At 46.9% G+C, this 17,745-nt stretch overlaps 1 protein-coding gene across 1 annotated transcript in view; it reads left to right on the forward strand.

The window, feature by feature from the left end:
* Positions 1-14,466, forward strand: part of LOC119930999 (caspase-8-like) — a 30,414-nt gene extending 15,948 nt beyond the window's left edge. Inside the window, exons 5-8 of the mRNA XM_038749839.1 lie at positions 780-841; positions 2,454-2,565; positions 8,856-9,345; positions 14,224-14,466. Coding sequence (XP_038605767.1) covers positions 780-841; positions 2,454-2,565; positions 8,856-9,345; positions 14,224-14,392 — 833 coding nt within the window. The 3' untranslated portion in view covers positions 14,393-14,466. The remainder of the gene's footprint in view (positions 1-779; positions 842-2,453; positions 2,566-8,855; positions 9,346-14,223) is intronic.
* The last annotated feature ends 3,279 nt before the right edge of the window (positions 14,467-17,745 follow it).

Consider the following 17,745-nt stretch of genomic DNA (forward strand, 5'->3'; position numbering starts at 1 on the left):
CCTTTTTACACGTCTGCATCATAATTATAATTGTGGCTGTAGGTTAATGCTCACTATATGAAGCAGCATGGCTTAGTGGAAGGAGCCCGGGTTTAGGAGTCAGAGGACGTGAGTTCTAATCCCAGCTCCACCACTTGTCTGCTGTGTGACCTTGGGCAAGTCATTTAATTTCTCTGTGCCTAAGTTACCTCATCTGTAAAATGGAGATGAAGACTGTGAGCCCCACATGGGGCAACCTGATTACCTTGTATCTACCCCAGGCCTTAGCACAGTGCTTGGCACATAATAAGCGCTTAACAAATACCATCATTATTATTATGTGCCAAGCACTATACTAGGCTTGGGATGAATACCACATCATCATCTCTGTACCACAGGGGGTCTACTGTCTAAGGGGGAGGGAGAACAGAGGGTGAATCCCCATTTTACAGATGAGGAATCCGAGGCCCAAGGAAGTTAAGTGAGCTGCCTAAGGTCACACGGCCGGCCAGTGGCAGTGCTGGGATTTGAACCCAGGTCCTCTGACTCCCAGTCTCATAGGGGGTGGAAGCAATATCCAAATTCACAGGGTCCTGGGGAGGGGATCAAAGGGCTCTGGGGAACTCAGCATGGTGTGCTGATGTAGGGATGGGGGTGGGTATGGAGGGAGATTCCCGAAATTTAAGGTGGCCACAAATGCCTGAAGCAGAAGCCATCTGAGCTAGAAGTAGCGTGGCCTAGTGCTTAGAGCTGGGAGTCAGAAGGACTTGATAATGACGCTTCTGTCCTTTTCCTCCCAGGAAATTACAACCGACAAGTATCTTCCCCAAAGGCAGCAGAAGAAATGGAAAGAATATCTCAGGTCAGGCTGGAGGCCACCGCAGGCGAAGAGTCCAAGAAATGCTAGCGATTACATTCCGAGAGCCGGACAAAATCCCTCCCACAGTGGCCAAGAGCGTGAAGCTGTTTTCTGGCCCTCAGTCTTAAATCACTCTTCACTCTCTGCCTTCTTTATGCCTGAGTTTGTTGTGGGTTTTTTTTAGGGTATTTTTTAAGTGCCTACTATGTGCCAGGCACTGGGTTAGATAAAAGGTAATCAGGTTGGACACAGTCCGTGTCCCACAGAGTCTCGCAGTCTTAGTCCCCATATTACAGATGAGGTAACCGAGGCACAGAGAGGTAGAGAGACTTGCCAAAGTCACACAGCAGACAAGCGGTGGAGCTGGGATTAAGTCCCAAGTCCTTCTGACTCTAAGGCCCGGACTCTATCCACTAGGCCATGCTTCTCTTTTTAGACCGTGAGCCCACTGTTGGGTAGGGGCTGTCTCTATATGTTGCCAACTTGTACTTCCCAAGCACTTAGTACAGTGCTGTGCACACAGTAAGCACTCAATAAATACGATTGATTGATTCTCTGCCCAGAGGGGCTTTGGTGTCTGGGCCTGCCGCCATTTCTACTCTCTTCCCTCTTTCTCTGCTCTGGTTGACTGAAATCTGAAATATTCCAGGAATTTAGAGAGCCTCCCTGTTTTAAGATTTATAAGGAAGAAAATTACTTATCGTGTTTGGTACCTGTTCTGGACTTTGATAACCCTTACCATGAGAAAATTTTTCCTCGGCTCTAACCCAAATTCCTCATACCATGTATCAATCCATCAGTGGCATTTATTGAGCCCTGGCTGTGGGCGGAGCGCTGTCTGTCTTTTGCTTTGGGCATGCTCTCCCCAGTGCGTAGTGCAGTGCTCTGCACTCAGGTGCTCAATAAACAATAGATAATAGAACAGTGCTTTGCACATAGTAAGCGCTTAATAAATGCCATCATTATTATTATTATTATGAAGCAGCATAGCCTATTAGATAGAGAACAGGGTGGTTGTCAGAAGGATCAGCAAGCGCTTAGTACAGTGCAAGCACTTAGTACAGTGCTCTGCACACAGTAAGCGCTCAATAAATACGATTGATTGATAAATACGATTGATTGATTGATCAGGATTCTAACCCTGGCTCCGCCACTTGTCTGCCGCGTGACTGAGACTGTGAGCCCGTTGTTGGGTAGGGACCGTCTCTATATGTCGCCGACTTGTACTTCCCAAGCGCTTAGTACAGTGCTCTGCACACAGTGAGCGCTCAATAAATACGATTGAATGAATGAATGAAAGTCACTTCTCTGTGCCTCAGTCACCTCATCTGGAAAATGGGGATCACGACGGTGAGCCTCCTGTGGGACAGGGATTGGGTCAAACCTGACTGGCTTGTGCCTATCTCAGAGCCTGGTACATAGTAAGCCTTAACAAATACCATAAAAAAAGAATGAACGCCACTGATGATGATGATGATGGTGACCGTACAAAGTGTTGGCCGCAGATGCCAACTGTGGCTACCCGCGGAACCAGCCCCCTGGTCCGGTCTCTGCCCCTGGCATTCAGTCTGGTTGGCTACTGACCAGCTCTGCTGGGCTCTTGCCCTCTCCGCAGATCATAGCGCCCTACAAGATGAGCCACCTACCTCACGGATTCTGTGTGATCATCAACAACTCCGAGTTCCAGAACCCGCAAAACACCAGGAGAGGAGCGGATAAAGATGCCGGTAAGCAGTGCGGCTGACTGAGCAGAGGGGATAGAGCGTGGAACTGGGAGTCAGAAGGTCATGGGTTCTAATCCCGGCTCCGCCACTTGTCTGCTGTGTGACCTTGGGCAAGTCACTTCACTTCTCTGGGCCTCATCTAAAAAATGGGGATTAATACTAATAACAATAATGATAATGACATTTAAGTGCTTACTAATAATAATGATAATCGTGGCATTTATTAAGCGCTTACTATGTGCGAAGCACTGTTCTAAGCGCTGGAGAGGTTACAAGGTGATCAGGTTGTCCCACGAGGGGCTCACAGTCTTAATCCCCATTTTACAGATGAGGTAACTGAGGCACGGAGAAGTGAAGTGACTTGCCCAAAGTCACACGGCTGACTATTGGTGGAGCCGGGATTTGAACCTATGACCTCTGACTCCAAAGCCCGGGCTCTTTCCACTGAGCCACGCTGCTGCTCTGTGTGCGAAGCACTGTTCTAAGTGCTGGGGAGGGATACAAGGTGATCAGGTTGTCCCACGTGGGGCTCACAGTCTTCATCCCCAATTTACAGATGAGGTAACTGAGGCCCAGAGAAGTGAAGTGACTTGCCCAAAGTCACACAGCTGACTATTGGTGGAGCCGGGATTTGAACCTATGACCTCTGACTCCAAAGCCCGGGCTCTTTCCACGGAGCCACGCTGCTGCTCTGTGTGCGAAGCACTGTTCTAAGTGCTGGGGAGGGATACAAGGTGATCAGGTTGTCCCACGTGGGGCTCACAGTCTTCATCCCCAATTTACAGATGAGGTAACTGAGGCCCAGAGAAGTGAAGTGACTTGCCCAAAGTCACACAGCTGACTATTAGTGGAGCCGGGATTTGAACCTATGACCTCTGACTCCAAAGCCCGGGCTCTTTCCACTGAGCCACGCTGCTGCTCTATGTGCAAAGCACTGTTCTAAGTGCTGGGGGGGGATACAAGGTGATCAGGTTGTCCCACGTGGGGCTCACAGTCAATCAGTCAATCAATCAATCATATTTATTGAGCGCTTACTGTGTGCAGAGCATTGTACTAAGCGCTTGGGAAGTACAAGTTGGCAACATATAGAGACAGTCCCTACCCAACAGTGGGCTCACAGTCTAGAAGGGGGAGACAGAGAACAAAACCAAACATATTAACAAAATAAAATAAATAGATATGTACAAGTAAAAGAAAGAAAGAAATAAATAGAGTAATAAATATGTGCAAACATATATACAGGTGCTGTGGGGAAGGGAAGGAGGTAAGACGGGGGGATGGAGAGGGGAATGAGGGGGAGAAGAAGGAGGGGGTTCAGTCTGGGAAGGCCTTCTGGAGGAGGTGAGCTCTCAGTAGGGCCTTGAAGGGAGGAAGAGAGCTACCTTGGAGGATTGGCAGAGGGATTGGGGGCATTCCAGGCCAGGGGGATGACGTGGGTCGGGGGTCGACGGCGGGACAGGCGAGAATGAGGCCTAATGGTGAGGAGATTAGCGGTGGCAGAGGAGCGGAGGGTGCGGGCTGGGCTGGAGAAGGACAGAAGGGAGGGGAGGGAGGAGGGGGCCAGGGGATGGATGGATGGATGGACAGCCTGGAAGCCCAGGGGGAGGAGTTTCTGCCTGATGCGCAGATTGATTGGGAGCCACTGGAGATTTTTGAGGAGGGGAGTAACATGCCCAGATCATTTCTGGACAAAGACAATCCGGGCAGCGGCATGAAGTATGGATTGAAGTGGGGAGAGACACGAGGATGGGAGATCGGAGAGAAGGCTGATGCACTAGTCCAGACGGGATAGGATGAGAGCTTGAACGAGCAGGGTAGCGGTTTGGATAGAGAGGAAAGGGCGAATCTTGGCAATGTTGCGGAGCTGAGACTGGCAGGTTTTGGTGACGGCTTGGATGTGAGGGGTGAATGAGAGAGCGGAGTCGAGGATGACAACAAGGTTGTGGGCTTGTGAGACGGGAAGGATGGTAGTGCCGTCAACAGTGATGGGAAAGTCAGGGAGAGGGCAGGGTTTGGGAGGGAAGACAAGGAGTTGAGTCTTGGACATGTTGAGTTTTAGGTGGCGGGCAGACATCCAGATGGAGATGTCCTGAAGGCAGGAGGAGTTGTGAGTATGGAGGGTGGGGGAGAGAGCAGGGGCAGAGATATAGGGAGGTCTTCATCCCCAATTTACAGATGAGGTAATCGAGGCCCAGAGAAGTTAAGTGACTTGCCCAAAGTCACACAGCTGACAAGTGGTGGAGCTGGGATTAGAACTCATGACCTATGGCTCCCAAGCCCATGCTCTTTCCACTGAGCCACGCTGCTGCTCTACATGCAAAGCACTGTTCTAAGTGCTGGGGGGGATACAAGGTGACCAGGTTGTCCCACGTGGGGCTCACAGTCTTCATCCCCAATTTACAGATGAGGTAACTGAGGCCCAGAGAAGTTAAGTGACTTGCCCAAAGTCACACAGCTGACAAGTGGTGGAGCCGGGATTAGAACCCATGACCTATGGCTCCCAAGCCCATGCTCTTTCCACTGAGCCACGCTGGATTGAGACTGTGAGCCCCACGTGGGACAGGGACTGTGTCCAACCCGATTTGCTTGTATACACCCCAACTCTTAGTATACCACGCAGAATGTAGTAAGTGCTTAACAAATACTAAAGTTATTATTATTATTCTATGGCTCCTGGCCTGGAAATGCTGATGGGAGACTCTGACTGTAAGGAGCCTCTGGAATGGAAGCTTCTTATGGGCAGAGAACGTGCCTACAAACTCTGTTATACTGTAGTTTCTCAAGCGCTTACTAGAGTGCTCTGCACACGGTAAATGCTCAATAAATACCATTAATTGATGGATTGCTTTGGACATTCTCCCCCATTAGACCATAAACTCCTTGGGAGCAGGAAGTGGGTCTACCAACTCTGTTATGTTTTATAAGCCCAAGTGCTTATTACAGTGCTGTGCACACAGTAAGTGCTCAGTAAATACCATTGACTGATTGATGATTAAGACATTCTCCCCCATTAAACTGTAAGCTCCTTTTTTTAAGTTGTATTTGTTAAGTGCTGTATGTTGCCAACTTGTACTTCCCAAGCGCTTAGTACAGTGCTCTGCACACAGTAAGCGCTCAATAAATACGACTGAATGAATGAATGAGACAGCATGCGCTTACTAGAGTGCTCTGCACACAGTAAATGCTCAATAAATACCATTAATTGATGGATTGCTTTGGACATTCTCCCCCATTAGACCATAAACTCCTTGGGAGCAGGAAGTGGGTCTACCAACTCTGTTATGTTTTATAAGCCCAAGTGCTTATTACAGTGCTGTGCACACAGTAAGTGCTCAGTAAATACCATTGATTGATTGATTGACTAGGACATTCTCCCCCATTAAACTGTAAGCTCCTTTTTTTAAGTTGTATTTGTTAAGCGCTGTATGTTGCCAACTTGTACTTCCCAAGCGCTTAGTACAGTGCTCTGCACACAGTAAGCGCTCAATAAATACGATTGAATGAATGAATGAGACAGCATTGTTAAACACCAGTAATAATGATAAATAATAATGTTGATAATGCTAACGATGATGGTAACAACAACAACAACAATAATAATAATAATAATAATAATAATAATTTCCACAGTCTCGGCAAGGTGGATAGCGCCATGCACCCGCTGCTGGCCGCCCAACCAAATATCACAGGAATGATGTGCTTTCATTGTCGTGGTGCTTTGGGCAAATTAATAGATATCATATTTATGAAGCGCTTATTATGAGCAAAGCACTGCATTAAGCGCTGGGTAAAGACACGATAAATCAGCTTGGGCCAAGTCCTGGTCCCCCATGGGACTCTCAGTGTAAGTAGGAAGAAGAACAGGTATTTATCCCCATTTTACATATGATGAAACAAAAGCCCAGAGACGTGAAATATGTGTGACTTGCCTAAGACTGCCCTACGGGTATGTTGCAGAGCTGTGATTAGAACCCAGGGCCTCTGACTCCTGGGTACATGCTCTTTCCACTAGGCCACAGTGCTTGCTCAATAGAATTTATTGAGTTCAATACTGTATTAATAACAATAATGGTATTCGTTAAGCATTTACTATGTGTCAAGCACTGTTCTAAGCTCTGGGGTAGATACAAGATAATCAGGTCAGTGCTTGCTCAATAGTATTTATTGAGTTCAATACTGTATTAATGACAATAATAACAATAATGGTATTCATTAAGCGTTTACTATGTGTCAAGCACTGTTCTAAGCTCTGGGGTAGATACAAGATAATCAGGTCAGTGCTTGCTCAGTAGTATTTATTGAGTTCAATACTGTATTAATAACAATAATGGTATTCGTTAAGCGTTTACTATGTGTCAAGCACTGTTCTAAGCTCTGGGGTAGATACAAGATAATCAGGTCAGTGCTTGCTCAATAGTATTTATTGAGTTCAATACTGTATTAATGACAATAATAACAATAATGGTATTCGTTAAGCATTTACTATGTGTCAAGCATTGTTCTAAGCTCTGGGGTAGATACAAGATAGTCAGATCAGTGCTTGCTCAATAGTATTGATTGAGTTCAATACTGCATTAATAACAATAATGGTATTCCTTAAGCGTTTACCATGTGTCAAGCACTGTTCTAAGCTCTGGGGTAGATACAAGATAATCAGGTCAGTGCTTGCTCAATAGTATTTATTGAGTTCAATACTGTATTAATAACAATAATAGTATTCATTAAGCGTTTACTATGTGTCAAGCACTGTTCTAAGCTCTGGGGTAGATACAAGATAATCAGGTCAGGCACAGTCCGTGTTTTATTTAGGGCTCCAAGCTTAAGTAGGAGGGAGAACAGATATTGAATCCCCATTTTCCAGATGAGGAACTGAGGCCCAGAGAAGTGAAGTGACTTGCCCACAGTCACACAGCAGACAAATAGGAGAGTTGGGATTAGAACCCAGGTCCTCTGACTCGCAGGCCCTTGGTCTTTCCATTAGGCCATGCTGTTTTCCATGCTTATGATGGTACAGAAGATCCTCATCCTTTTAGGACCATCATTTCTTCGTCTGCAGAATTAGAACAATGTTATTGGTCTGCCAGAAGCCACAGTTAGTGTGTTCTTGTGGAACGACCATTGGCTTGGGAGTTGCAGGATCTGGGTTTTGCTCCTGACTATGCCTCAAACTGACTGTGTGGCCTTGGGCAAGTCACTCAACCTCTCTGAGACTTGGTTTCCTCACTGGTAAAACAGGGATAAGAAAACCTACCTCTCCGTACCTCACAGGACTAGTGTGAGGATAAAATGAGATGGGTGTTGGCATATGTTGCCAACTTGTACTTCCCAAGCGCTTAGTACAGTGCTCTGCACACAGTAAGTGCTCAATAAATGCGATTGATTGATTGGGTGACGTGAGAGTGCTCTGGAAAAATTAAACTGCCATTCAAATTCAAAGAATAATAACGATCCTAAAAATAAGAAGAAAAAAATATGCAGGGCACCTCATATATCCTTTTACCATGACTCTAATTGGAAGAATCACGTTTCGATATCAATCAATCACTCATATTTATTGAGTGCTTATTGGGTGCAGAGTGCTGTACTAAGGGTTCAGGAGAGTACAACAGAATACAATAGAATAGAATACAATAGAGAAGCAGCGTGGCTCAGTGGAAAGAGCCCGGGCTTGGGAGTCAGAGGTCATGGGTTCTAATTCCGGCTCTGCCACCTGTCTGCTGTGTGACTTTGGGCAAGTCAATTGGCTTCTCTGTGCCTCAGTTCCCTCATCTGTAAAATGGGGATGAAGACTGTGAGCCCCACGTGGGACAACCCGTTCACCTTGTATCTACCCCAGTGCTTAGATCAGTGCTTGGCACGTAGTAAGCGCTTAACAAATACCATCATCATTATTAATACAATCGATGTCAGGGAGTAGGTAGGTAAAAATCTGAGGTGTTTTTCATTAAGAATGGAGAAGAAATTTCTCTACCTCCTTCCCTGCATTCCAAGCGGTGTTGGAAGCCATGTTTCTGGGTAGGAATCTGACCTGAGTTCAAAATATGCTGCTCTACTCGTGGGGTGGTATAAGTGATAGGGTCCTTCTAGACTGTGAGCCCGCTGTTGGGTAGGGACCGTCTCTATATGTTAGCCGGATCAGAGGTTCAGAGGTTAGCCGGGGTGGGCTGGGGCCGGGGGAAGAACTAGAACCTGGGCTCTTCCCTGTCTAATTGTTGCTGCAGAGTTCTTTCTTGACTTTGTGTTTTGCGTTTTCCTTTCCCTGTCTCCGGTGTCCCCCCCCCCGATGTCCCCAGCGGCTCTGGACAAGGTCTTCAGCTGGCTCCAATTTAAGGTGGAGCACCACAGTAACCTGAAAGGGGAGGCCATCACCCGCGTCCTGCGGGCCTACAGCGAGAGGGACCACACGGACCACGACTGCTTCATCTGCTGCCTGCTCTCGCACGGCCAGAAAGGCGAAATCCTGGGCACGGACTGGGAGCCCGTCCCCCTGAGGGCCCTGCTGGGCCTCTTCACCTCCTCCGCCTGCCGCACGCTGGCTGCCAAGCCCAAGCTCTTCTTCGTCCAGGCCTGCCAGGGCGGCCAGGGCCAGGGCGGGCTCTCCCTGCGCGGGCACGATGACGCCCTGCTGGAGTCGGACGCAGTGGTCATCCCCTCCATCCCCGACTGGGCCGACCTCCTGGTGGGCATGGCCACGGTGGAGGACTTCATCTGTTTCCGACGCCCGTGTCACGGCAGCGAGTACATCCAGGCGCTCTGCAGGGCACTGGAGACCTTCTGCCCGAGGTCAGTTTCCCTCCTGGTTCCGGGGCTCGGGCTGGGGATCGGAGCGAGCCCAGGGTGAAGAAGTGAGGAGTTAAGCACTAACTACTACTACTAATTGTGGCATCTGTTAAACAGTGCTCTGCACACAGTAAGCGCTCAATAAATACGATTGATTGATTGATTAAACATTTACTACGTGCCAGGCACTGGGCTATGTGCTGGGAGAATACAATCAATCAATCAATCGTATTTATTGAGCGCTTACTGTGTGCAGAGCACTGTACTAAGCACTTGGGAAGTACAAGCTGGCAACATATAGAGGCAGTCCCTACCCAACAGTGGGCTCACAGTCTAAAAGGGGGGAGACGGAGAATCAATCCATCAATCGTATTTATTGAGCGCTTACTGTGGGCAGAGCACTGTACTAAGCGCTTGGGAAGTACAAGCTGGCAACATATAGAGACAGTCCCTTCCCAACAGTGGGCTCACAGTCTAAAAGGGGGAGACGGAGAATCAATCCATCAATCGTATTTATTGAGCGCTTACTGTGGGCAGAGCACTGTACTAAGCGCTTGGGAAGTACAAGCTGGCAACATATAGAGACAGTCCCTACACAACAGTGGGCTCACAGTCTAGAAGGGGGAAGACGGACAACAAGACAAGACATATTAACAAAATGAATAGAATAGATATGTACAAGTAAAATACATAAATGAATGGAGTATGTACAAACATATATACATATATACAGGTGCTGTGGGGAAGGGAAGGAGGTAAATCGGGTGGGTACAGTCCCTGCCCCACAGAGGGCTCACAGTCCTAATCCCCATTTTACAGATGAGGTAACTGAGGCCCAGAGAATAATAATAATCACTGTGGTATTTGTTTAAGCACTTACTGTGTGTCAGACACTATACTAACACAGGGGTGAATACAAGCAAATCGGGTTGGACACAGTCCCAGTCCCACATAGGGCTCCCAGTCGCAATATCCATTTTACAGATGAGGTCACTGAGTCCCAGCGAAGTGAAGTGACTTGCCAAAGGTCTCACAACAGCCAAGCTAGCTCTCTTCCTCCCTTCAAGGCCCTACTGAGAGCTCACTTACTCCAGGAGGCCTTCCCAGACTGAGCCCCTTCCTTCCTCTCCCCCTCGTCCCCCTCTCCATCCCCCCCATCTAACCTCCTTCCCTTCCCCACTGCACCTGTATATATGTTTATATGTTTGTACATATTTGTTACTCTATTTATTTATTTATTTATTTATTTTACTTGTACATATCTATTCTATTTATTTTATTTTGTTAGTATGTTTGGTTTTGTTCTCTGTCTCCCCCTTTTAGACTGTGAGCCCACTGTTGGGTAGGGACTGTCTCTATATGTTGCCAACTTGTACTTCCCGAGCGCTCAGTACAGTGCTCTGCACACAGTAAGTGCTCAATAAATACGATTGATGATGATGATGATGAAGTGGTCAAGACCCAAATGGTGACTCTCCCCAAATGGGTGACTTCCCCAAATGGAGAAAGCACACCTCCTCCAAGAGGCCTTCCATGACTAAGCCCTCTTTGGCTTTTCTTCATCTCCCTTCTGTGTTGTCCTGATTTGTTCCCTCTATTCGTCTCCCTCCCAGCCCCACAGCACTTATGTCCACATCTGTAATTTATTTTATATTAATGTCTGTCTCCCCCACTAGACTGTAAGCACATTGTAGATAGGGAATGCATCTGCTATATTGTTAAAATTGTACTCGCGCTTAGTTCAGTGGTCTGCACACAGGAAGAGCTCAATAAATATGATTGACTGACCATCAATCAGTGACATTTATTGAGCACTTACTGTGTGCAGAGCACTGTACTAAACACTTGGGAGAGTACAATGCAATTGAGTTGGTGGACACAATCCCTGCCTCAAGGAGTTTCTATTCTAGTGGGGCTGACGGGCATGAAAATAAATGAGGGATCAGAGAAGCAGGCTCTGTGGACTGCTGGCTCTTTTGGTTTTCCTCTCCCCTAAAATCCCTACACTCATAATAAACTGTTTGGGCACTTTGGCATACCAACCCAATTGGCAAGGAATAGTTAATCCTTAAGTCACGTTAAAATGATAGGTTGGTTGTGGAATAATAGTAAGTACCGTAGTTTGTAAGTTTATCATCATCATCATCATCATCAATCGTATTTATTGAGCGCTTACTATGTGCAGAGCACTGTACTAAGCGCTTGGGAAGTCCAAATTGGCAACATATAGAGACAGTCCCTACCCAACAGTGGGCTCACAGTCTAAAAGGGGGAGACAGAGAACAAAACCAAACATACTAACAAAATAAAATAAATAGGATAGATATGTACAAGTAAAATAAATAAATAGAGTAATAAATATGTACAACCATATATAAATGTATAGTATAAGAATGTATATATGTAAATGTATAGTATAATAAATGTATAGTACAAACCGCAGTACGAACTACAGAATCAATCAACCGATAATATTTATTGAGCACCCTCTAGGTCTGTCAGTCAGTACTGTGTGCAGAGCACTGTACTAAGCACTTGGGAGAGTCTTGCTGCCAAGTCGCTTCCGAGCCATAGCGACTCTTTGGACACAGCTCTCCCAGAATGCCCCATCTCCATCTGCCGTTATTCTGGTGGTGGATCCAGGGAGTTTTCTTGGGAAAAATCCAGAAGTGGTTGACCGTCGCTTCCTTCCGCACAGAAAACTCGAGTCTCCGGCCTCGACTCTCTACCGTGCCGCTGCTGCCCAGCACGGGGGAGTTTTAATAGCCTGACACTCGTTAGCCACTGCCCAAGCTAGGAATGGAGTGGGTAGGCCTCTGCTCGACTCTCCCTCCCATAGACGAGACTGGTAGAGGACTGGAAACTCTCCAGGTGTCATCCTTGAGAGAGGGCTTGGGAGAGTACAATATAACAGACCCATTCCCTGCCCACAGCGAGCTTACAGTCTAGCGCCGTAAGCTCCTTGTAGACAGGTGTTGTGTCTACCAACTTCATTGTATTGCACTCTCCCAAATGCTTACTACGAATGCTCCGCTCACAGTCAGCACTCAATAAATACCATTAATCAATTACTGTGTGCAGAACCCTGTACTAAGCACTTGAGAGAGAACAGAAGTAGGAGACGTGATCTCTGCCCTCAAGGGGCTTACACTGTGATGGAAATTATAGTTCTCTCACAGGACCTTCAGGGGACAAGTCCCTCAGCCTGGTAGGGCAATTCTAGAAGCAGCATGGCCTAGTGGAAAGAGCCCGGGCCTGGGAGTTAGAGGACCTGGGTTCTAATCCTGCCTCCGCCACTTATCTACTCTGTGACCTTGCGCAGTCACTTCACTTCTCTGGGCCTCAGTTACGTCATCTGGAAAATAGGGATTAAGACCATGAGCCCTAGTCATTCATTCAGTCATTCATTGAGCGCTTGCTAAGTGCAAAGCACTGTACTAAGCGCTTGGGAGACAAACGGACAGAGACCGTGTCCACCCTGATTATCTTTTATTTATCCCAGCGTTTACAACAGCGCTTGGGAGACAAATGGACAGAGACCATGTCCACCCTGATTATCTTTTATTTATCCCAGCGTTTGCAACAGCGCGTGACAAATGGTAAGTCTTAACAGATACCATTTAAAAAAAGACTTTATCCAATGGTCAGCCCATTTCCTTGACTCTCCTCAGTCGAGAGAGACAAGGCAACCTCCCCCAAACTCATGCAATTTAGTATTTAATGGATATCACTTTTTAAAAAAGATTTTTCATCCCATTCATTCAACAGTGCTGCTTTGTTTCCTACCTGGGGGGTAATGGGAAAAGACAGAAGATAGAAAGGCACTGTATGGGGCATTCAATAGTCTTAGTAATGATATGTACTGACCTCCTTCTGGGTGTCAATAGTCATCAATGAGTGGTATTTATTGAGCACTTATTGTGTGCAGAGCAATCAATCAATCAATCAATTGTATTGAGCACTTACTGTGTGCAGAGCACTGTACTAAGCGCTTGGGAAGTACAAGTTGGCAACCATCTTGTACTTCCCAAGCACTTAGTACAGTGCTCTGCACACAGTAAGCGCTCAATAAATACGATTGAATGAATGAATGAATGAACATATAGAGACGGTCCCTACCCAACAGTGGGCTCACAGTCTAGAAGGGGGAGACAGAGAACAAAACAAAACACATTAGCAAAATAAAATAAATAGAACAGATATGTACAAGTAAAATAAATAAATAAATAAATAGAGTAATAATAAATAAATAAATAGAGCACTGTTCTAAGCTTGGAAGAATCCAACACAAGATTTGACAGACACAATTCCGGCCCACAAAGAGCTTCCAGTTTAGAGAGGAGCCAGACAATAAAATAAATTACCGATACGGACACAAGGGTTGTGAGGCAGAGGGCAGAATGAATATCAAGCAGGCTTGGAAAGTACAGACAGTCAGTCAGCCGGATTTATTGAGCGCTTACTGTGTGCAGAGCACTGTACTGAGCGCTTTGAAGAGTACAGTACAACAAAAAACAGACACATTCCCTGCCCACAACGAGCCTAGGATCTAGAGGGGGAGACAGACATTAATATATGTAAATAATTTATTGAGCATTTACCGTGTGTAGAGAACTGAACTAACAATATAACAGACACATTCCCTGCTCTCAACGAGCCCATGGGATGCTTCCGCTCTAACAGGGAGACCCCCTGTTTCTGGGAGAGGAAGGCGGCTTGTGTTGGGGAACGGAAAGACGGGCTGGCCCCTACCCGACAGCCTGTGTTGGAAAGCCCTTCTTGGATTTCCTCGGAATGTCAGAACACGGGCTTGACGTCGGGGGGCTCTAACGTAGCGGCGCCCACCCGGGAATTTCTGACTCCCTTCTTTCTTTCCATAAGGGGGAATGACCTGCTGACCATCCTGACCCACGTGAACAAAAAGGTTGGCCAGAAGGTGTTTGGGAACAACAAGCAGATGCCGGAAGTAAAATTCACCCTCCAGCGCCCACTTATCTTCCCGGTCCCGGAGTTGGGGAATGAGCTGGAAGAGCAGGAGGAAGGATGCTGAAGATCCATCAGGGCCGGGTGCCGCTTCCCACCCGGGATGTCACGGAGGAAGGAATTCCCCGTGGGCTGTGAAGCCTGGAGGCCGAAAAATCCCTCGTGGGCTATACCCTTTCAGTTTTCCCTCTCTTTGGGTCTTCCGATGGTTGACTTTCAGGGTTGTCATAGTGAACAACAGCATGTATTGAGTGCCCACTGGGTGCAACGCACTGTACTAAGCACTTAAGAAGTACAAAACACACTAGAGGAAGACAGAAGCCCACTAGGAAGACAGACATAAAAGCAAGCACTATGCTAGGCACTGGGAGAGACACAAGATAATCAGATCAGACAGAGTTAATTGGGGTGTTCAAGTGTTTACCATGTGCCAGGCACTGTACTAAGCGCTGGGGTGGATACAGGCAACCTGGGAAGAACTCGGTCCCTGACCCACTTGGGACTCACAGTCTTAATCCCATTTAACAGATGAGGGAACTGAGGCCCAGACCAGCACCTTGGTTGGGCTCTGCTCGCCTAGGCCTCTGAACCATTGACTCTGCATGGGTTTTTTCATTTTTTTCTTTTAAATGGTATTCGTTAAGTGCTTACTATATGCCAGGCTCTGTACTAAGCGCTGGGAAAGATCCAAGCTAATCAGGTTGGACACAGTCCCCGTCCCTGTTGGGGCTCACGGTCTTAATCCCCACTTTACAGAGGAGGTAACTGAGACCCAGGGAAGTGAAGTGACTTGCCCGAGGTCACACAGCAGACAAGCAGTGGAGCAGGGATTAGAACCCAGGTCCTTCAGATTCCCAGGCCCGGGCTGTATCCACTAGGCCATCCTGTTTCTCACATTTGGGTGAAAAGGAGGTAGCACAACCTGGTGGAAAGACTCTGGGCCTGGGAATCAGGACATCCAAGTTCTAGCCCTGACTGTGTCACTGGCCTGCTGTGTGACATTGGGCAAGTACTTAATTTCTCTGGGCCTCACTTTCCTCATCTGTCAAATGGGGATTCAGTCCCTCTTCTCCTTGCCTTTTAGACTGTGAGCCCCATGTGGGACGGGGGCTGTGTCTGACCTAACAATCTTGTTTCTCCTCCAGCACTTGACATGTAGTAAGTATTCAAATACCACAGTTATCATTTTTAAATTAACCATGCCAAACCCCCACACTAATTATAATAATAATGATAATGGTGGTATTTGTTAAGTGCTTACTGTGTGCCAAACACTGTACTAAGCGCTGGGGTAGGTACAAGATCATCAGATAGGTCCCAGTCTCAGTCCCACATAAGAATAATAATAATAATAATGATGGTATTTGTTAAGCGCTTACTATGTGCAAAGCACTGTTCTAAACGCTGGGGAGGTTACAAGGCGATCAGGTTGTCCCACGGGGGGGGCTCACAGTTTTAATCCCCATTTTACAGATGAGGTAACTGAGGCACAGAGAAGTTAAGTGAGTTGCCCAAAGTCACACGGCTGACAGTTGGTGGAGCCGGGATTTGAACCCATGACCTCTGACTCCAAAGCCCGGGCTCTTTCCACTGAGCCACGCTGCTTTTCCAGGCTCTTATTGGAGAGCTACATGAAGCTCTTATTCTAAGTAGGAGGGAGGACAGGTATTGAATCCCCATTTGACAGGAAATTGAGGTTAGGAGAAGTGAAGTGACTAGCCCCGGGAGACAAGGCAGACAAGCAACACAACCAGGATTAGAACCCAGGTCCTCTGACCCCAGACCCAGGCTCTTTCCATTAGGCTACGCTACTTCTCCTTAATCGACCAGCTAGCATCTCTAACTCTCCCTCAGCCACCAAACAACCCTTGGAAGATGGAGAGGGTGGAGAGAAAATGACCATGAAGGATCAGTGGCTTGCCTATGCACTTGTTCCCGCGTTGTGACTTTTACCATCGGAGCCAGAGAGAATCCTGGAACTCTGGAAGAATGGGGTTTGTACTTTCCAAGCACTTAGTATAGTGCTCTGCACACAGTAAGCGCTCAATAAATATGATTGAATGAATGAATGAATGAGTCGGAGCCTTCGGGGTCAGGTGGGAAGGAAACTGGAATGTGACAAGAGCCTCAAAAAGAGGAAACCCTCCAAGAAAAGGACAGGTGAACAGGAAAAGGGGGATGGACAACGGAATCAGAGCTGAAACTCGACCTCTCTGTTGCCCCGCTTACCATCGGCGGACGGAAGGATAAGATTGATATTGTTGACTTTCCTCCTGAAATGGGATGCTAACTATCAAGCTGTTCCTGATGAGAATGATCGATATTTGATATTTCTGGATTGTTGATAATTATGTTGATCTGAAGCTTGAAAAACAAATGAATACGTTTGCATTTTATATATCAATCAATCAATCGTATTTATTGAGCGCTTACTGTGTGCAGAGCACTGTACTAAGCGCTTGGGAAGGACAAGTTGGCAACGTATAGAGACGGTCCCTACCCAACAGAGGGCTCACAGTCTAAAAGGGGGAGACAGAGAACAAAACCAAACTGTGTACAGTGCTCTGCACACAGTAAGTGCTCAATAAATGCCATTCTTGGGTAGGGACCATCTCTATATGTTGCCAACTTGTACTTCCCAAGCGCTTAGTACAGTGCTCCGCACACAGTAAGCGCTCAATAAATACAAAATAAGATAAATAGAATAGATATGTACAGGTAAAATAAATAAATAAATAAATAGAGTAATAAATAAGTACAAACATATATACATATATACAGGTGCTGTGGGGAAGGGAAGGAGGTAAGATGGGGGCATGGGGAGGGGGACGAGGGGGAGAGGAAGGAAGGAATTGATTGATATATATCAATCAATTATATTTATTGAGTGCTCACTGTGTGCAGAGCACTGTACTTGGGAGAGTACAACATAATGGAGTTGGAAGACACGTTCCCTGCCCACGATGAGTTAACAGTCTAGAGAAAGACCTGGGTTCTAATCCAGGCTCTGCCAGGTGTCTGCTGTGTGACCTTGGGCAAATCATTTCACTTCTCTGTGCCTCAGTTGCCTCATATGGGACATAATAATAATGGTAATAGTAATAATTGTGGTATTTGCTAAGTGCTTACTATGTGCCAGGCACTGTACTAAGCGCCGGAGTGAATACAAGCAAATTGGGTTGGACACACCAGAAGCAGCGTGGCTCAGTGGAAAGAGCCCGGGCTTGGGAACCAGAGGTCATGGGTTCTAATCCCGGCTCTGCCACTTTTCTGCTGTGTGACACTGGGCAAGTCACTTCACTTCTCTGGGCCTCAGTTACCTCATCTGTAAAATGGGGATTAAAAGGTGAGGTGACTGAGACACCGAGAAGGGAAGTGACTTACCCAAGGTCACACAGCAGACAAATGACAGAACCTGGA

This window comes from Tachyglossus aculeatus, chromosome 7 (genome assembly GCF_015852505.1).
Source record: "Tachyglossus aculeatus isolate mTacAcu1 chromosome 7, mTacAcu1.pri, whole genome shotgun sequence".
NCBI lineage: Eukaryota > Metazoa > Chordata > Mammalia > Monotremata > Tachyglossidae > Tachyglossus > Tachyglossus aculeatus.